The sequence below is a fragment of the Aspergillus heteromorphus genome (genome assembly GCF_003184545.1).
Source record: "Aspergillus heteromorphus CBS 117.55 chromosome Unknown BO70scaffold_1, whole genome shotgun sequence".
Lineage (NCBI taxonomy): Eukaryota > Fungi > Ascomycota > Eurotiomycetes > Eurotiales > Aspergillaceae > Aspergillus > Aspergillus heteromorphus.
Window position 1 is genome coordinate 823,690 of NW_020290406.1, and position 19,357 is coordinate 843,046.

General features: G+C 54.9%; 8 protein-coding genes and 1 non-coding gene across 9 annotated transcripts; 2 read left to right on the forward strand and 7 right to left on the reverse strand.

Moving 5' to 3' along the window:
• Positions 1–63: 63 nt before the first annotated feature.
• On the reverse strand, positions 64–1,465 carry BO70DRAFT_357351 (translocation channel protein TIM22; the record flags this gene model as incomplete). Its single annotated transcript, XM_025542016.1, has 3 exons — positions 1,194–1,465; positions 905–1,000; positions 64–823 (listed from the first exon to the last, which is right to left on the reverse strand). Coding segments are annotated over exons 1-3 (548 nt in total), but the record flags the coding sequence as incomplete, so codon positions are not given.
• A 280-nt stretch (positions 1,466–1,745) lies between these two features.
• Positions 1,746–4,338, reverse strand: BO70DRAFT_327216 (uncharacterized protein). Its single transcript, XM_025540688.1, has 2 exons — positions 2,359–4,338; positions 1,746–2,286 (listed from the first exon to the last, which is right to left on the reverse strand). The coding sequence occupies exons 1-2, from the start codon at positions 3,891–3,893 to the stop codon at positions 2,094–2,096; spliced, it is 1,728 nt and encodes a 575-aa protein (XP_025403954.1). The 5' UTR covers positions 3,894–4,338; the 3' UTR covers positions 1,746–2,093.
• Positions 4,339–5,240: 902 nt separating this feature from the next.
• On the reverse strand, positions 5,241–7,357 carry BO70DRAFT_391636 (STE20 family serine/threonine-protein kinase; the record flags this gene model as incomplete). The annotated part of the gene is made up of 6 exons (XM_025546231.1): positions 5,241–5,508; positions 5,580–6,212; positions 6,273–6,874; positions 6,927–7,094; positions 7,168–7,235; positions 7,309–7,357. 6 exons carry the CDS (start codon positions 7,355–7,357, stop codon positions 5,241–5,243), a joined length of 1,788 nt encoding a protein of 595 aa, XP_025403955.1.
• Positions 7,358–9,101: 1,744 nt separating this feature from the next.
• Positions 9,102–10,111, reverse strand: BO70DRAFT_305507 (DUF3632 domain-containing protein; the record flags this gene model as incomplete). The annotated part of the gene is made up of 3 exons (XM_025540014.1): positions 9,685–10,111; positions 9,533–9,596; positions 9,102–9,472 (listed from the first exon to the last, which is right to left on the reverse strand). Coding segments are annotated over exons 1-3 (729 nt in total), but the record flags the coding sequence as incomplete, so codon positions are not given.
• Positions 10,112–10,222: 111 nt separating this feature from the next.
• On the reverse strand, positions 10,223–12,161 carry BO70DRAFT_383847 (FAD/NAD(P)-binding domain-containing protein; the record flags this gene model as incomplete). Its single annotated transcript, XM_025545609.1, has 6 exons — positions 10,223–10,292; positions 10,399–11,198; positions 11,271–11,565; positions 11,730–11,888; positions 11,971–12,058; positions 12,116–12,161. 6 exons carry the CDS (start codon positions 12,159–12,161, stop codon positions 10,223–10,225), a joined length of 1,458 nt encoding a protein of 485 aa, XP_025403957.1.
• A 918-nt stretch (positions 12,162–13,079) lies between these two features.
• Positions 13,080–13,152, forward strand: BO70DRAFT_t12. The gene has a single exon. It is a non-coding gene; the product is annotated as a tRNA-Trp (tRNA).
• A 274-nt stretch (positions 13,153–13,426) lies between these two features.
• Positions 13,427–15,312, reverse strand: BO70DRAFT_424951 (cytochrome P450). The gene is made up of 2 exons (XM_025547641.1): positions 15,186–15,312; positions 13,427–15,125 (listed from the first exon to the last, which is right to left on the reverse strand). The coding sequence occupies exons 1-2, from the start codon at positions 15,303–15,305 to the stop codon at positions 13,566–13,568; spliced, it is 1,680 nt and encodes a 559-aa protein (XP_025403958.1). The 5' UTR covers positions 15,306–15,312; the 3' UTR covers positions 13,427–13,565.
• A 1,079-nt stretch (positions 15,313–16,391) lies between these two features.
• Positions 16,392–17,839, forward strand: BO70DRAFT_402066 (uncharacterized protein; the record flags this gene model as incomplete). Its single annotated transcript, XM_025547004.1, has 5 exons — positions 16,392–16,490; positions 16,556–17,021; positions 17,076–17,168; positions 17,220–17,744; positions 17,802–17,839. The coding sequence occupies 5 exons, from the start codon at positions 16,392–16,394 to the stop codon at positions 17,837–17,839; spliced, it is 1,221 nt and encodes a 406-aa protein (XP_025403959.1).
• Positions 17,840–18,021: 182 nt separating this feature from the next.
• Positions 18,022–19,043, reverse strand: BO70DRAFT_348638 (uncharacterized protein; the record flags this gene model as incomplete). The annotated part of the gene is made up of 4 exons (XM_025541622.1): positions 18,022–18,282; positions 18,375–18,630; positions 18,705–18,840; positions 18,905–19,043. The coding sequence occupies 4 exons, from the start codon at positions 19,041–19,043 to the stop codon at positions 18,022–18,024; spliced, it is 792 nt and encodes a 263-aa protein (XP_025403960.1).
• Positions 19,044–19,357: the final 314 nt, after the last annotated feature.

The following is a 19,357-nucleotide window of genomic DNA, read 5'->3' on the forward strand; positions in this document are numbered from 1 at the left end:
CTCCCAGACACGTGCAATCATTAATGCTCTGCTGCCGATCCATGTTCCGCGTCTGATACACGTCGAGATAATTATCAGATCTATAGGTAGTGTCTATCTACACATACATAGTATAGTATACAATTGAGTTGAGTCTGAACCCCATCGCACCCCAACATGGCCAAGCCAAGCCAGCCCACAGGAATAGGCATAGGCATAGGCTAGCCACATGTAGCCGCATCGTCAGCATCACCATCAGCCAGCCAGCCAGCAGCAGCAGCAGCAGCAGCAGCAACACTGACCTAACCGCACCTCTATCTCACCCCATAAGAAAGAAATGAAACCCAAACACCATAAACAATGCACCCGGTCCAAACAGAAACACAAATACAAGCACAAACGCCGTCCCGTCCATGTAACAAAGCAACCCCCTCTCCCCCTCCATCCCCACCCCCACACCAAAAAAACCCAACCCAACCACCTAGTCATTCCACCTAAATAATCATCAATCATCCTTCTCCGGCATCCGCATATACGCATCAATCGCAGCACTAAACGCCGCGAAACCCGCACACCCCGCGGCAGCAGCCTGGGGACCCGCCTTCGCCCCCAGAATGCCGCCGGTAATGCACCCGGCGGCGACACTATTCGTGAGGTCGTTCTTGGCGCGCAGGCCCTCGACGCAGCACTCGGTGCCGGCGTAGAGCGCGCCCACGATGCCGAAGTTCTTGGCGCTGGACCACGAGCGGCTGCCCATGTCTTTGAAGCCGCGGCGGACTTGTTCGCGCCAGGGGAGGTCGGCGATGGCTTGGCCTTGCGGGGTGAGGGTGGAGTCGTAGGACATCTATTTGGTTTGCATGGTTAGTTAGTTGGGAAAGGGGGAGGGGGGGTAAAAATGAGGGGAGGGGGGGAAGAGGGAACATACACTAGCCATGAACAAGCCGAATACACCACCGAGACCGAAGCCCATTGTTCCGGAGATGACGGTCTTCATGGGGCAGGATTCCATAGCTGCTTGCATCTGGATTGCATTGGGGTTTGGTTAGTAAGGTTTTGTCCGTGTCTGTGTCTGTGTCTGTGCCTGTCTGTATCCATATCCATTTCAATGTCCACATCCACATCCACATCCCCATCCACGCCATATAAACCAAACAGCAGCCCACCCACCAAACCACACCAACTCAATCTATTAGAAAAGAAAGAAACAAACTCACCCCCTTAACCATAGCCTGCTCCTGATCACTCATGCCCTGCGCGCCTGCGCCAGCACCAGCACCAGCAGCAGCGCCGCCGAGCCCGCCCATCGGGGGAGTCATTCCGGGGAAGCTCATTCTGAACAGTTTCTCTTATTTCCGTTATTCGGATCGAGGAGGGGGAGGGGGAGGAGGAGGAGAAGGGAGAGAGGCGTCAGTGTCAGTGTCCAGAGAGGGCTGGCTGGTACACTTCGTGTGGCGTGGAGTCGTGTCAGACAGAGACAGAGCAGAGCTGAACAGCGGAGGAGAGGACGATGGGCTCCGCGGCCGGGATGCGGAGAAGGCAAACAACCGGCGCAAATTTATTTTACGGGGCGGGGGAGAGACCACTTGTGCAGGATGATAACATGCACGTCACGTGATGGGCGGGGGTTGAGTGACAATGGTTCATCTATGTACTGTTTTGGTTGGTTGGAGGGTTGGGGTCTAGTATTTGGTATAAGTAGCTTAGTGGTGGTGGTGGTGGTTGTACTACTATAGTGGTAGTAATATAGAGGTGGTAGTATGGTGGTAGTCCGATAGTAGTGATAGAGTAAATATAATGAGAATGTCATGCAGTATACGCAGCACATATGTTACAAAGAAGGAAAAGATGTATTTCAAACAAGCACGAAGCCAAAGAAAAAGTGAAGAGAGTGAAATCAACGCTGATCGTAAAGGGTATTGCGGGAACAATCATAACCCTGCGTGCGTCATCCGTACCAGCTCAGCTCGGGGGTGCTAGATCCACCATCCTCCAACCATCCACGTAGATCGCGCATGTCGTGTCCATATTTACAATAGCAGTGAAGAAGTGAAGGGCCGTGGTCGAACGGCATGTATAAAAGATCGATCAGTTAAAAAAGAAAATCGGGCGGCCGATCAATCGCGTTTGTCATCCTTCTCGGTCGGCGACGGCGGCGACGACAGACTGCGCTCCCACTCCGCCATCAGATTCGACGCCGTGCGCTGCAGCTTGGACGGCGCCAGCTTGGTGATGGCCGGCCAGGGGATGCCGTCGGAGACGCTGGGATCGGGCACGATGGAATCGTGCAGGGCGTGCCAGTCGCCAAAGCTAGTCCCAGTCAGCGTATCACTGTCAACCCCCCCCCCCCATTACCGTCACCACCCGATAGGACGGACGTACCTGGTACTCGTGCGAGGACTGCTGGACTGCGTCATCGGGGACTGGTCGTGCCGGGCGGACTCCAGCGTCGAGCGGCTGGACGACGGGGTGTGCGTCCGAGTCCTCGTCTTCGTCTGCGGCTGCGGCTGCGGCTTCGGCTTCTGCGGCGAGTCCCAGTCCCAGTTGTCTTCAACATCGGGGGTGTGGGAGTCGGCTGGTTCGGTCCGCCCGCTTGGGGTACTGGAGGCTCCGCGAGCGCTCGGGGACTTCTGCCCACGTGGATCAATGCCGAATTCACTCCAGAAAGACGCCTCTATGTCCGCCGATTTGGAGTCTTTACCGGAAAGTTTAGCCCCCACCCCTGCTCCTGTCCCCTTGGTCCCCACGGACCCCGTCGCCCGCGGGAGCTTGCTCCCCTGCAGCGATAGCCGGTCGCGGCTGCGTGATGTCGAGCTGGAGTCCCGCGTGCGCGTCGGCGGCACCGCGCGGGACTCAGTCGCGTTGATGCCCTCCTCGCCCACCGTGGCCTGGCGAATGTCCTCCAAAAACGTCCACAGCCCTTCGCGCAGATCCGATGCCATCTGCTTCCCCGTGCGCACCAGCGCCTCGCGCGACGGCGGCGGCATGGTGTTCCGCCACTGCGAGATCATGTCCTCGGTGATCTCCGTGCCGTCGACGGAGATCACGCCGCGCTCGACCGACGACGGTAGGGTGGCCGACCGGGGCGAGCGGCCGATGCGACCGGGCAACGAGGTCAGGTCCGTCTCAGACCCGGGCTTGCTCAGGTCACCGGCCCCGGTGGTCGGGGAGAGCAGCGACAAGGCCCGGGTGTGGGAGCCCCGGAACACGCGCCGTCCGTTGGCGGACACCGTCGTGCCGTTGTTGGCCGCGGAGCGGAAGCTGTGGCGACGCTCCAGGGCCAGCTCGCGGCTGAGTCGGGCCTGCGACAGCGAGGGACTCACGGAGCCGCTTTGGCTGGGCTCGCGGCGATGCGAGCGCTCCGGGGTCTGGTCGGGCGACCGCAGAGGCACGAGAGGCTCTGCGCGGTGGCTGATCTCCGTCCGCTTCTTTGTCTTCTCCGTCAGGGCCCACTGCTTCTTCAGCGAACCCAGCTCCGTCTCCGCGCGGGAGAGCTCCTCGCGCAGCTCCAGCACCTTTCGTTCCTGCGAGGCGATGGCAGTCAGTAGGCCCGAGCCGTCGTCGGGCTCCTCGAAGGTCAGGGGGGCGCCGAGGGGTGGCACGGAGGAGGGATGGGCGGAGTGAGGGGCGGGGGTCATGTTGCCGGTGCCAGGAGAGGCGACGTTGGACTCGAAGGCGCCGGGAGGGATGTTGATGGGAAAGTTGAGGGTTAGTCGTTTGGCGTGGCGAGCAGCGCCATTCGGACGCGGGGGAAGCGAGGAGCGTTTGAGTTGCAGGGCGCGATCAGGGCCATGCTCGGATGCCGGGCGGTGGTGGGAGAAGGTGGGAGAAGGTTGTTGTTGCTGTTGCTGGTGCTGCATTGTTTGGGACGGTTCCGGCGCAGTTCCCGGCTCGCCCGTTCCCGGGGAATCCCCCATGACGGACCAGCGTGCGGAGGGTGTCTCGCGAGTCTCTAGCAGCCCAGGGGCTGGAGCATGGCAGGGATTGGGGAGGGATCGATTGGAATGGTGGATCGGAAAAGAATGTAGGGGCTGGCCAGCAAGATGTTGAGATCAACCACCCGACCTAACAGAAAGAAGAAGAAAAGGAGACGGAGTAACCGAAGTAGGAGGAGGAGGAAGAAGAAAAGGAAGAGAGGGAGGCGGAGGAAGAGGGAGAGTAGAAGATTAGAAAGAAATACGACGGGGGGAAATAAAAAGGTCTGGCCCGTCAGTTTAGTGAGTGAGTTAGTGGTAAAGCTGGTGAGGATTCACGGCGGGTCAGCAACGCGCATCCCTTCCCCTTCCACTCCCACTCAGCCCTCGTTTCACCGCATCTCAGGGGCCGATCGCCACAGTAGGTGCACGCCAGAGTGAGAGTACCGAGTGCATGCCCGTGTGGACGAGCGTGTAGTGTGTAGTATCTATGTCCTCCATACAGCAAGCATCCAGATCTCCCACACTGGGGATGGCATCACTGCAAGTAAGGGGCCCGAGGATCCTCATGTGGTTGACTGCTTGACAGCCCCGGCCGCCAATCTACCTGCGGCCCTCACGTCCTGCTTCCTGCACGGGCGTCCCCACGATTGATTAATTACCCGACCATCGTCAGATCAGGATGCATTTACGCCGGTAAGTTAGATAAGTAGCAACGCCTCTCATCTCCCGGGAATTACACTGCCTATTTTTAACTTCCCCCCTCCCGTCCATGTTGGATGTTATGTGCATCGTCAATGTTCAATGCTGATCAATATACAGACCAGACCACCTTCCTTACACCAACACCGTTGTTATATCACAAAATTCAACTCAATACAATAATACACTGTCCAGGTCCAATCCGTCCGTCCGCCTTTTTTTAAAACAAAACCAGCAACAATAACAACCACAACAACAAAAGAAACAGAAACAGAAAGAAAGTCACAAAAAGCCTATCTATCAGGAAGAGAATTTAATACACAAACAAGCTCGCCAGCAATATGATCACCAGAAATGAAGTACCGCAGATTCAAAACTCCGTATCCAGAGCCAAATTGAGCAAGATCGGGATGCCATGCTGCTGGCCCCTCGCCTGGGCGTCATTGTCCCGCAGCTGACCCCAGGGAGGGCAAATTAGAGCCCGATGGGCGAGGCTCATCGGAGCCAAGCAAGGAAAGAAATTATGCAACAAGAAAAAAGAAAAAAAAAAAAAACAGAACATACCACCCCCCATCCATTCAACGCCAGCACCATCTTTTGTACACGCAAAAAAAACTCAAGGATCCCGCAAGGGAGAGCGTCAGTCACTCACATCCCCGGCCAGCGGTTGCGAAGGCCTTCAGACCAGCGGTTGTAGAGCACGTCGGAGAGCTGTTTGGTGTGCTCCATGCCCGGCACTTGCTGGCCTGGCAGATTCGCCAGCTGGACGGGCTGCAGGCTGGGCTCGGGCACAGCCGAACTCTGGCGTCGCCGGTGGCTTTTGAGGTGTGGGTTGCTCTGAGCCAGAACCAGCCGCGGTCGCTGTGGGGAATCCGCGGGTGGAGCGGGTGGGACGAGACTGGCCAGCTTCGGGTCGCTACAGACAAGACACCAGACACCATCAGCATCCCGTCCAGCATCAACTAGACAGACAGCAGGATCACTTACCCTTGCAGTTTCTCCGTCATCGACTTCAAGATGTGGTACAGGCCTTCTGGGTCGACCATCTCCAGGTCACTCCACGCCTCCGCCAGTCGTGAAATCACCTCCCGCTTCTCGTCGTCCCCCGTCGTGCCCAACACCTCCTGGCACGCCAGCCCGACCGCCTTGCTGTATGCGCGACGGCCCAGCTGTGCCTCCTTGCTGCTGGGTTCGGAGAACAGCGTCTTGGGGCTGGAGTTCTCGTCCCCGCCCAGGGAGTACGCAGAGGGGTACGACCCGTCCGCGATCTTGTCCGACACCCGACGGAACTGACGGACGGTCGAGGGGGTGTTCCCGAAGCTCATGTCCACCCCGAGCGGCTGCTTCACTCCGCTGGAGCGGCGCTTGGCCCGCCGCAGCGACGGGCTGTGGTCCCGGGCGGCGGGCGGGCGTCTCACGGCGGTGTTGTTCGAATGCTGGGTCCCGGTCGGGCTCGAGATGTGGAGGTCCTCCATCATGTCGGACGTCTCATCGAACACCCAATCCTGGGGTTCCTCCTCATTCTCGAATTCGTCGAGCTCGTCACGGATGATCATCGTGGGCGCTTTGACGGTGTCGAAGACCCAGCCATCGTCGTCGTCGAGGTTCCGGATGGTGTTCCTATTGCGGAAAAGAGTCAGTGGGGATGGAATGGCAGAATGACAGGGCGGGGTCACATACAGAGACTCGGCGTAGTACTTCATCTTGCGTGTCGCCCCCCGACCGGCATTCCAGTCCTGCCGCCGAAGGATCAGTTCCTGCAGCGCCTCCGTCTTCCCCGCATTGCGAATGAACTTGTGTCGCAGCAGGTCTTTGGCACTGGGTCTGCGGTCGGGATCCTTGGTCAAACACTGCGAGATGAAATCCTTGAAGGTGCTGCTATACTCGTTGCCCTGGAGGCGTGGGGCGGGCTCCTTGGGGATGAGGAACAGCACCTTCATGGGGTGGGTGCTGGCGTGCGGGGGCTCGCCGTTGATCATCTCGATCGCCGTGATGCCCAGAGACCAGATATCCGCCTTGTAGTCGTACCCAGCCTGCTCGATCACCTCGGGCGCCATCCAGAAGGGCGTCCCGACAAAGGTATTGCGTTGAGATTTGATGTTGGTGAGTTGCGCCGCGACACCGAAATCCGCCAGCTTGACCTTGCCGGTGTGGGACAGCAGCACGTTGGCGGCCTTGATGTCGCGGTGGATCTTGCCTTCGCTGTGCAGGTAGTCCAAGCCCAGCAGCAGCTGCTGGCAAATAATGGCGACGTGCGCCTCGTTGAAATGGCCGGGTTTGAGCTGGATCCGGTTAGCGACGAGGTCCGGAGCAGACAGGTCATCCAGGGATTACCAGGTCGAGACAGGAACCCCCACCCAGATACTCCATCACAATCCACAGCTTGTGACCTCTCAGAAAGCTGGCCTTGTATTGCGTCACGAAGGGGCTGGCGCATGTCGCCAGGACGGAGATTTCCTGCTGGATCTCCTGGATGTCGTCTTCACTCGATTCGAGATCGATCTGTGGGCACCGAACCGGGTCAATTGGGTCGCCAGGCAGCAGAGAGAGGGTCCGTCAGATCAGTCACACGCACATGCTTAACCGCCACGATCTCCCCCGTAGCTTTCTCAATGGCCTTGTACACCGTGCCGAAGCTTCCACCTGCACGCGCGACCGGTCAGTTCCCGCTGCAATCGGTTCGATGGGCTGCATCTCACGGGGGATGGCGACTTACTGCCCAGCTCCTCGAGCATCTGATAGTGACTCGCCATGTCGTCGTCCATGGTGGTTGTCGCGCGCGTGGGAATTCGGGTGTAGCTCACGGGCGGAACGGCGAGTTTTGGGGAGGAAAAAAAAGAAGGGAAAAAAAAAGCAAGGACCACGGCCCAAGACAGCGCAGTTCAGCACAGGACACACACGGAGCAAGCCAGTAACCCACAAATGTAGACGGGCAGGTGTGATAAATCCAACCTGTCCGGGGAGGGATTTGAGGGGGGGGGGGGGGGGGGGAGCAGCAGCACGAGGACGGAGCTGAGCTGAGCTGAATGGAGATAAGAGGAGATGATAGTAAACGGGCGACCCTCCGACGCGCATCGACTGGGTCGACGGCCGGGCGCATCCATGGATGGCCGGAGAAACAACAGGCGGTAGCGCAGGGCAACCATGGTTCTGCGCTTGTCTCCTTCACCGCCACCCCTGCTCTCCCCAGCAGTGGCTGCCTTGCCGCCTGCAACCCTGGCACTTCGCCCGCCCGGCCCCGTCCGTCGCCTCACCGCCCCGCTCGGCGCTTCCTCGGCCCGGGCGCTGTCCGGACTTTCCCGATTGGGAATGCTTCCAGACTTGGTCTGACAGCTTCTACTCTTCTACTACGAACTCGTTCCTCAACTCTATCTACCACTTTGTACTCCGTACCACCCACTAGATAGACTAACACGGGCCATTGCCATGGACCCCCCTCTCCTCGCAGAAAAAAACCTCCTAGCAGAACCATCGCAAGGGCTCAACCTAAACCCGAACCTCATCTCCTCAAGCAAGGTCCAGGTCGCGATATACTCACCGGGCGCCGGGAAGCATACTATGTAGATACCCTCCGGAACATGTCCATTTGCACCACCAGGTCCACCCGGACTGTGAACATCTAGATCCTCGACGTCATGCGAGGGATCTGGGGCATGGGTTTTCTGGATTTCTTCTAAGTTCTGTACCCTGCGGGGGCTGGGGGGTGGAGTGGTTCTCTGACTTCGAGACTCGAGAGAAGGATCTCGATGACAAACTACGTCACTGTCTTTTGGTTGGTATACACCGCCCATTCGGTGGTTCCCCGCTTCCCAGGATGGATGTCTTGTGGTGGCGGGGAACATTCAAAGTGACGTACTGTCAGACAATACTGGAGAGGCTTGGCCAAAGGACGAGTTGACCGAGGAATAGAGCACTGACATTGGCATCAAATGTCGTGGTTGTGTGTGCGTCACAAACAACAACAGCAAAATTACGTCCGGTCTGTGGAACATGATTGTGCAGCGGGGAGCACGCGAGTGGGGTGACGGCACTCCTTCAACACAGACTCTTGGTCGAACTCGAAAGGGCGGGTGCCTGCTTGCCTAGCTGGCTATGCCAAATGGGTCGATGCATACTTTGAGGGGAAAGCTACCGAGAAGGCTCGATTCTAGTCTTATCAACTGGCCAGTTCGCATGGCGAAGCGCACGAACATGCCGACCACTCAGCTGGCAAACTTGGTATCCCGGGCATGATCCTCAAGTAATGTCTGATACGGAGTACCGGGTCTGGCATGCATCTTGAAATCTCCGAAAGATTCAATAGCTGTCACATTGAATCATATTACCAGCCTTGCTCTGGACTCTTCTTCGCAAGCTTGTTCAATGGAGGGTAGTGGGCATCTGGAGCACGCTCACTGATACATCAGATGCTACTGAAATACCAACTAATATAACACGCCCCAATCATTGAATTTATTCCAGACTCATCCTCGCCGCGCAATCCAGGGCTACACCCCCGATCTCCCCCCCAAGCTGCCCCCCAAGCTCCTCGAATCGCCGCTTCCAAAACCGCCATCGATCCCCCGACAGCCTTTTTGGCCCGTCATACAATGCCCCGCCCGCCATACGCCGATCTTCTTCACCCGTGGCCTCCATCCGGGCAATATCCTCAAGAAAGAAACGTTGAGTATGCACAACCCACTCCGCTGCCGCAGCTACACTGCATTCTCGACCAGACCTGCTAAGGCCCGTCTCTTCCAAGGCGTCCCGGATGGACCAAAAACCGAGTAATGTGTTGGTGAGAATTCCTGCGTTTACGAGGCGAGCAGTGAATGAATTCAGGCGGCGCCACCCTATAGCGTCTGCTTCTTCGATTTCCCCGGGAAGAGCTCGCGGTCCTGCTCAGCATTGTAAGCCACAATTCATTCCATGCAACCAACATGCAAAGTACGGATACATACCGTTCCAAGCCTCGCGCAGACTCGGACCCAGAATGGGCAGTTCTTCCCAGAGAACATAATCTCGCTACACGGAACAAGGACCCCCCATTTATAGTATTAGCGTTCCAACCCCAAACCCACTGATGGACCACAGCCCCAGAAAGCAAACATACCAGGTTCCAGACACTAACCCTTCGGGACGGAAGCTTTTGTAGCTCGACTATCACCTGGACCAGTCTGTCCTGACCGGGGTGATCGTGGGGCGTTTGTTCGGCTGCGTTGAAGAAATCGCGCCATAATTGCCAGAGATAGCCCTCTGCGCTATTGTTCTCTGCATTCGAAAGGTCCTTTTCGTTGCGTAGTAGGCGTTGGCTGATATGCTGGGCGGCCGTGGCCGGGGTGATGGGTGACGGTGACTCGCGGAGACAGTCTTGGAGGATACTAGTAGTCGTGTAGCTCTCTCTCATCGAGGGAGTCTTCTGAATCAATGGAAGCCGCTTTATCCTGATGTGAAGGCATGTTGAAATCAATCACACGGAAAGAAAACCATTATAGTTGAAGGAAATACTACACCGAAATGGCATGCTTCTTGTTTAAAAAACAGCCTATGTACCCCTAGGTAGGTAGGCGTCAGGAAAGTAGGAAAGCAGGAAAGACCCCGCGCATGCCCCCCCCACTGTGACGTGAGACACTAGTACCTAGCTAGTAGATTTAAATAGTCATTTCGTCCTCAGCGCAGTGAATCATGACGCTATTTCCATCCGCTGATAGAGAGCATATACTAATAACCATCCAACCAGCACACCAGAACCCAACCCCCCCCCTTCTCTTACCCCTCTAAACACTAGATAAAATGCAAACTATCCCTCGCATGCACAACCACGAACCCATCTTCCTCCCCCTCCGGCTCAGGATACTTCTTCAAATTCGCAATCGCCCACCTCGTCCTCTCATCCAAAACAGGCGGACACCTCCCCTGGCCCTCCAACCTCGGCAACCCGGCCAACTCAAACAACCCCCGCAAATACTCCATCGTCTCGCCATTATCCCACGGAATATCATGAAACTTCCTGCGCTCTTGTCTCGTCAACTCCACGCGATTGGCCTCCCACCGCGCCTGCTCCTCCGTGCTGGGCAAGCCCACCGCGTTCCGCCCCGCCCACAGCCTCGCCACCGCAATGGCCTGATACTCCATGGACCGGAACGTCAACACCCTCGGCAGGCCCACGATCGCCAGATCCGCAAACCGCTGAAAGAACGTATGGAGGTAGGTTCCCAGCAGACGGTCCTGCGCGTAGTCGTAGAGCGGATGGCCGCCGTTGCGCGCGGTGTTCCAGAACGGGAAGGACGGTTTGTACCCCGTGCAGTAGATCACAGTGTCGATGTCGGACGAGGAGAGCATGGATCCGTCGGAGAAGATGATGTCCCCGGATGGGAGGTACCGAGTGATGATGGGTTTCCAGACGACACCCGGGGGGGGCGTATCGCCGTCCCACCGGCCCCGTGACCGACGGGATTGGTAGATGGGGAGCGCGGCGCTGTGGAGCAGCGAGGTGGTGAGGTCCTGCCCCGAGGAGGAGTTGCCGATGATCAGGACTTTTTTGTTGGTGAAGTCGCCGGCGGAGCGGAATTGCTTCGAGTGCATGATGCGGTGCGGGGATTCTTGCAGCCCGGGGACTTGGGGGATCTGAGGGGGTTGTCAGCGGGTTGGGACGGAGGTACTATACGCATAAGGCGCGTGTCCGGGGCGGCTACATACATACGGAACAGAATAATGCCCGTTCGCAATAACCAGGGCATCGAAATCTTCCGCCCACCATTCATCGCGTCGCGTCACCGGATTCAAACGTCTCAGGGTGAGCGACCACCCGGACTCTGCATCTGGATCCCGTCTCGAAACATCCTCCACCGTCGTGTTCAGCACCAGGTATCTGTCGACTTCGTGCTTGGAGAAGTATTCCTCGATGTACTGCTTCGGTACCCAGTGCGGCACGAACGGGCCGTAGGCGAAGGGGAGATCGGAATATGACATTGCGATGTCGGGGACGTTTGTCCTGTCCGGGTCGTGTCAGGTCAGGTCAGGTCAGGTCAGGTCATCTCAGGCCAGGTCAAGTCCAGTCAACCTGACATTCATTCATTCATTCATATCACAGCCACAGAAAGCACCCCGATCTTCTTGACCAAACAAAATAAAACAAGTAGGGCGAGACAAACGTACGTCAGATCCTCGTATATCGGCGTCCGATCGAACCGCTCCCTGGTTACTGGATCCGTCGCCACGGGCAGAGTCCGTGGAATCGATATCGGGGGATCAACCTCCGGTGGTATCTTGCCGGGATGTAGCTGGAATGGAGGGCCGGGATCCGCATCGTAGATCCTGACGAGTACGTATCAGAATATCATGATGGAATGGAGACAGAGTCTGTCTGTCTGATGCTAGGTGGGGATTAGGCGATCACCATGTCCCGCCGGCGGTCTCCCGTCTCTCGAAGACCCGGATGCGGTCGAAGGATTTCTCTGCCGCGAGAGCGGAGGCCGTGATTGCGCCTGGGGGAGGTTATTACTGTGGCGTGGCAGGGGTGGAATGGGTTGTTGGTTGTTTACCTGAGGCGCCGGCCCCGATGATGGCCACTGATTTTATGCGTGCCATGGATGGGATAGATGGGAAGAGATGGGCGTTGACTATTGATTGATATGATAGACTCGATCGGTCAAGCCGGACGTGAAGTCTGTCCGTGGAGTCTGTCCCCGGGGTTTCACCTTCGTTGCATGGTGGAGGTGAAGTTGGAGTTGGAGTGAGGGGGGAAAGACTTCGCAATCCGGTCGGGGATGGCGTGCTTGCTGCATGTACCTCTCTATCTTACACAACAGATGAGGATGTCACGGTGGTTAAGTTCCAATTGATTTTCGGATGTTGACCATAGAGTAGGATGCAATGCTGCGTTGTTAGAGCCAGTCTTTCTTAAGATGCTGTCCCTACGAATGGTGATTTTCAATCCTGAACTTGCTCCTAGATATGTTACTGAAATGCAGATACCTTTCTTGATACCAGCGAGGCTCATTAATGGGCTTATTTGTCCGCCTAGTTACATGCTACATCGTAATCATGTTTGGGCTGTTTACTACTACACCTGGTGCTCGGTTGGGAATTGGATGGATTTTATTTATACTATACACTCTTTACTGGTAAATATCAGATAGATACTAGGTTTTTTTCTGATTATCCAAATCCCATGCGTGCATCATCATGTTCTGTACAATATCAAATCAAACCAACTTGGTTATTTATTTTGGTGGCATACATCGAACTTCACACATGGAAAGTAATACATTATTCAGAATCCATGACAGACAGGCAGCACCTACAACAAAACACCTAATTAAGAAAGAAAAGTAACAACAATCCAATACCAATTACGCAATATACCCCATACAAAGCCAAACAAGCCCAGAAAAACACCGAGTACACAAGGGAACAATCCCCAGCCATAACCATTACATGAACGGCGAGGTACCACCCAGGTATTGGGACATGGTGTCAAGTGGAAAATATTACAGCATAACACATGGGCCTATGGCGCAATTGGTAGCGCGTACGACTCCAGATCGTAAGGTTGTCCGTTCGATTCGGGCTGGGCTCATGCCTTTTTTTTTTTCTTCTCACTTGAGTGAGCAGTTGAGGAGGCGGGGGTTTTTTTTTCTATTTTTATTTACTATCAAATATATATATATATACTCTTCTTTCTTATCTTCACATAATTGTGTTTTGTCGAAAAGGGCATGCGATAAATTACTTGTATTGTATCCTGTGGACAAGGTCACTTTTCTCGAGACTGTTTTCTTTTTACCCACTCAGTCCAATTTACATGACACCCTTTAAAAGAGATACGTAAGTAACATCGAAGTCATGCCCCTCGCCAACTGTTCAGTCAGTAATTTCGGGGCAAGCTTTGACGATTTACAGTATTCGCCGCCTGGTATTCAAACCTGCATCCTTAATGAAAATTTAGAAAGCTTCTTTCTTTCTTTCCTAAAAAAAAGGCCTTCATAGCCGTTACGCTACCAGAGTAGCACGACATGGATACCCATCAGCAGGATGCGTGCCGGCCTTCTCAGTCTGGTACGCCCTCTCTCCATCCACCGTCTTCAACCCAGGATTTCCACCCCGAAGCCCCGCGGAGCGAGCCAATCTTGCCACAAAACCATCTGTTTGAGGATTCATCGCGTCCCACTCATCATAGGCCGGTCTGATCTCGAACCGCCGGGCAGTCATCACCAGAACCACTCGCATCTCATTATAGACAAGCGTTTGGCCGATGCAATTGCGCGGACCTTGCTCGAAAGGCCGATACGCGGCCGGATCAGGGTAGAGCTCGTGGCCTGCCTCCACCAGCCACCGCTCGGGGAGAAACTCGTCCGCTCGGGGCCATACTCGTGGGTTCTGTTGAATGGACGGATGCAAGATAGTTATACTGAGATCATCTGCCAACGGGTACATGTTTCCGTGTCTGTCTGTTAAAGAAAGGCCGTCTCGGCCTTGACGCATAGTTCCGGCGGGGGGATAGAGTCGCAGGGTTTCTTTGATGACGGCCATTGTGTATGCGCATTGGTTGAGTAAAGCCGGTCGTTCGCGGAGTAGCTGTGATGCAGCCGAGGGATTGTCTCCAAGCACAGCATCATGCTCTTGGCGAACCTGAGTCAAGGCTTCGGGGTGTTTCGACAGCAAATGATACACGTAGACGATACTGCTAGACGTGGTATCATTTCCGGCAAAAAGAAACAGCCGAATCTGATACGTCACGTACTCTGCGAAGTGGTCGTCCAATTTGGTCGCCTCCGAGATCTTTTCATTCTTGGTTTCCAGATATGCCTCCAAGGCCAGTGCGATGATGGATTTGGCGCGTTTGGGGCCGGCATGAACACCCTTCTTCATCTCGGAGAATCGCCGATCCAGTTCCTCGCGAATGGACTTATTCATGACGCGACCGTAGTACCATTGCACGATGGGCCGGATGGGGTTTGCGCGAACACGGGGATCCCAGAACGAATGCCATCTGGTGATGTGGCCCAGGGCGGTCGCGAGGAGGTTGTCCGAGTTCTGATGATCCAGGTCCGCGTCGAGGGTGACTTTGAGGATCACGTCCATGGTCAATCGCGTGGTCAGATCATCCAGACAGAATAATTGTCCGGAACTCGCTTTCTCATGCAGCTTATCGCAGAAGACTTGAACCGAGTTGATGACTTCCGGCAGTAGATCCTGCATGCTTCCGGCACTGAAACCAGGGTTAAAGATTGACCTCCACGCCTTCCATTCCGCCGGAGCCATGGATATCATGCTCGGCCCGCCCGTGATCGGCTGCATGAAGCGGGGCTGGATGACGGTTTTGGGCAGATTAAGTCTGGTGGTCGCTTGAGACGCGGCCTCTGGGTAGAACACCATGTACTGCGCTGGTGACACCGGCCAGACATCTAGCAGGAAGATCTCCGTGTCGGTGTATTCGGACGCCAGTTCGCGCGTCGCGAGCGTGACGTTGGCGTCGGATGGAAGGCGATTGACATAGTCCGAGAGCACGAGCATGTGGCCCGTTAACCAGTTCCATCCTTTGGGCATGGGCTGTAGTCGCCGCGTTAGCAACTGGCATAGTCGAGGTAGAGAGGTGGGGGCGGAGCTTACAATGCCTTGTTTGCGGAGCCTGTTGATCCTGGAGCGATGGTCATAGAGCACATAGAGGCCGTACGCGACGGCGCCTATTAGAGGCAGACAAAGGGTTACGAGAATGTTGGCGAAAGCCATGGAGATGGCCTTGCCTTCAGAGAGAGACACGGATTGTGGGAGATGGAGAAAGGAAGAAGACCAGAAAGGGGAAGGTTGGCTGGAGATCAACAAACCGTGGCGGTGGGTCGGTCCGGGGATCATCGCCGCAACTACAAAATACAATCAATCATCTTGCAACATCGGACTCGTCTTTGGAGTGTGTTTATAGTACGATTATTGGTCTGCATAGGTGTGATTAAAAACTCTTGACCCCCCAGAAAAACCGGGATAGACACATCATCCACTCAGGCATCCACTTAGACTGCCGGAGTCCATTTCTTGCATGGAGAGACCATACTACACGACACGTGAGAGAATGAAACGTCAAGGTGGCTGAGTTTTGTGCTGACTGCCTTCCCCCTTGCGTTGTCGCATACCAGAGCATGTCGCAGGCTGTCAGCCTTACTCCCCGCGTCTCCGAAAACCAACCCTACGACCCAACTGACCGACCTTGGACAATCTGTGCTCTTGACAACTTAGGCATCCTGGCATCCTGGCAGCAGAGACTGCAGGCAAGGTATGCGATTAAAGATGATAGACAGAGAGGTGGTCTCAAGAATGGTCAGAATTGACCAACAAAACAGCCTCGAGAAACATTTACTCAGACCAAACAAATGTCTACTCGGTTTGACCTCGGATCATACCCCGAGGGAGTTGACCAGTTGCTGCGATAGTATCTGGACATGAAGGGATTATTCCCGTGACATCCACAGTCAAGTCTCCGGTCTTTCATCAAAGTAAGATTGCAGCAAACCACACGTTAAATATAATTTACTGAGCGAATCCTGGGAGTCGAACATGGAAACCTCCAGGAATTGAGGCTGTACTAACCAAGGAGACCAACAATCTGCAGACACCATCTGCCCCTTGCATATCTGGTGCCGCGGTATAGTCCGCATGAGGTCGAGTATATGCAGTCAGCCCCAAGTATGTAAGAATGTGTCTCAATCAGCCTAACGAGTCTGCAAATGCAACCATAGGCCACCCCAGCGTACATAAAGTAGAGCCCTGCTGGTCGTTGCACCAATATGATTTATGACATGCACTTCACCCGGCTAAGCTGCAATGAATAGCTCCGTGCTGGCAGGACTTCCGACTCAACTCTCGCAAGCTCCAGACCCGCTAGTGGGAAACCTAGGTCGGATTACTCTGGTGCAGTATAAGGTATGCCATGCCAAAACAGCCAAAACATTATCATTCATCAGACTGTGTGACTAATACCGAGCAAGATAATTACGGGCATCTTCTTCGGAATCGCAGTCCTTTCCTTCCTCGGGCGCATCTTCATCCGACTCTTCACTCGACGCCGGCTGTACATCGACGATGGCTTCCTCAGCTTTGCCTTTGCCACCCTATGTGGAGGCACAGTCCTTGGCTACCTTCGGATCTACATCGTCTATCTCCAGTTTGCCGTTCTCCAAGGCGACCTCGCCGCGACCGAGATCGTGGCATCCGACCCAGGCCAGCATGCCCGGCAGTTCGCATACAACCTTGCCTATATCGTTCTTCTCTGGACAACAGTCTTTGCGGTCAAATGGTGCTATCTGGCCTTCTTCCACCCTTTGCTGGTGGGCATGTCGCGTGGCTTCGTTTTCTTCTACTGGTTCACCATCGGAGCGTCTGTGGTTGCGTGGATCTTGAGCGTGGCCGTGGCGCCTGTCATTCCCTGTCCGTATGTGGGGATGACGGCTGTTAGTAAGTATCCAAATCCAGATGGGGTGTGGATCCTGCATTGCTAAGAATGATTAGTGAAGTGTTTCCCGACTCTCCCGGTCTCGCATAGTACGATGCTTGCGATGTTCTGGATCCCTCCGATCCTGGATGCGCTTACAGACCTCATGAGTATACCACCCATTCTATCAGCAATGGGCAAAAGCTAACAGTTCATAATAGTCATCAGCATCCCGATTCGACTCCTGTACAAAGTCCAAGTGCGCACACTGACAAAAGTCGGACTAGGCTGTTTCCTCTGCCTATCCATCTTCATGTGCGTATGCTCCATCATCCGCACAGCAGGGACCTACTACCACGGGGCGCTCGACTACCCGTGGCAGGTCTTCTGGCTGCACCTGGAGGGATGCATCGGCGTGACCATGGGCTCGATCACCGTCTACCGATCCACTCTGATCGGCTCTAATGAGGTATCCGCCGTGTTCAAGAAATACATCACCAGGATGAAAGGTGCGGTGAGAGGGTCATCGGGTGATAATGGGATGCCGCAGCCTGAAGAGGAAAGTAAGACGGAGAGGCGCACGTTTGGGTTACCTTCGATTCCCCAGGCGACTATTTCGGGGTTGCGCACGTGGGATGGTCGGTCTCGAAGAGACAATTCTGGTCCTGATGATGCGGGGCTGAGTAGCTTTGCGAGTGGTGATTTTGATTATCATGCTTTGTTGAAGGCGCCGAAGACGGCGGCTGGTATGTCTTTTCTTGAAAGTTATACATGTGGCATTGGATATGGCTGATTGGATATAGCGAGTCGATATACTCGTCCCCGTCCCGAGATGGCATGAATGGCTAGTCCCTTTGATCAGGAGTCTGAAGTTCGAATTGAATTGTCTAACAACCGGACTAGTATGCTAAATAACAAACATAAGATCGGAAGGGGAAAAAAAAAAAAAAGAAAAAAGAAAAACCAAGGCCCCGTGGACATATGAAACCAAACAGCCCATTTAAGCAGACTCTCCCCTCACCCTCAACACTCCTCCACCAACGGAACCCCTGAAGAAGAAACCACCCTCCTCCCACGCAAACTCTTCCAATCCGGAATAACAAACCCCGTCGCAAGATAAACACAAACAACAATACACTCCATCAACAACCCCATAACCAGGAACGGCGCAACCGGTCCAACCAGATCATTCCAGCGCAGGTCGGACGCATCCACAACCGATAGGAAGAGGTACGTGATGCGCACAATAATAAACGGCAGGGCTGCAGCCAAGGCCTGGAGGATCTATGCAGCACACAACCGTACCTATTAGCCTCTCCAGATAATAGACCCGTTGGTCGAGTAAATTGAAAAAAAAATAAAAAAAAAAAACTTACACTCAGACTCATACGCGAGACCTCCTCCCGATGAACCCAGAGATAGCCCTGCACAGCTAGCAAGCACGCCACGAAGACCACCACGCAGCTGTATCCCGCTTTGACGAGCCTGAGGCCAGTCTCGACGTTGCTGACGCTGTCGCTGCCCTCGAGACATCCGCCGGCGATTTGCAGGCCGAGGCCGACGAAGAACAGGATACGCGAGAAGAGGAGGGATTGCCCGATTCGGACGTGTACTTTTTGTTCGTGGGATAGGCTGGGGAATGGGATATGTCAGTTGTACAAGCTAGCGGCCTCGTATATCTGCGGGCCTGTCTGTCTGGCGCTTACATGATTCGAAGGAATCCCATGGTGGCGGCGACTAAGGGGAACACGCCCGTGTTGAGCAGGATGATTGAAGCGACCATAAGGCCGGTGCTGGGGGTTCGCTCGTATAGGATGACCAGGATGGCTGAGGCGAGACGGACTGCAGGTATGTGAGACTCCATGCGGGGGGGAGGGGGGGGGGTTGGAGGAGGCGAGTGGCTCACTGGTGGAGAAAAAGAGGAGAATGTTCCATGACAGGCGAGGGCGTTTGTGTCGGTAGCATGCAAGGTATGCTGAGAGGATGGTCGCGGGGATGTAGAAGACTATCACTGCGATGCTGGTTTTGCCATGGTTGTTGAGCATAGTGACTGGATTTGCTGAATGCGACCCCGAGTTATTTTCCTTTCTTTCTTTCTTTCTTTTTGGGATAGATGGAGAATAGAGATGCAATCATTCGTCAACGGTTGAAGTCGGAGTAGAGAAAAGTCGTAGAGAATGTTCCTTTCCACTTCACTTCCAAAAATTTGGGAGCTACAAAATATCCAGCACTCAGTCCACCCTTTATACAAATTCTTCACCCCCCAAGTCTGCCTTGCTAGAGACCGCATCCCGAAGTAGGGCACGATTTTAGCCTCCGATCCGCAGATAAACTCGCAAGATCAACCCCATATGCGGTT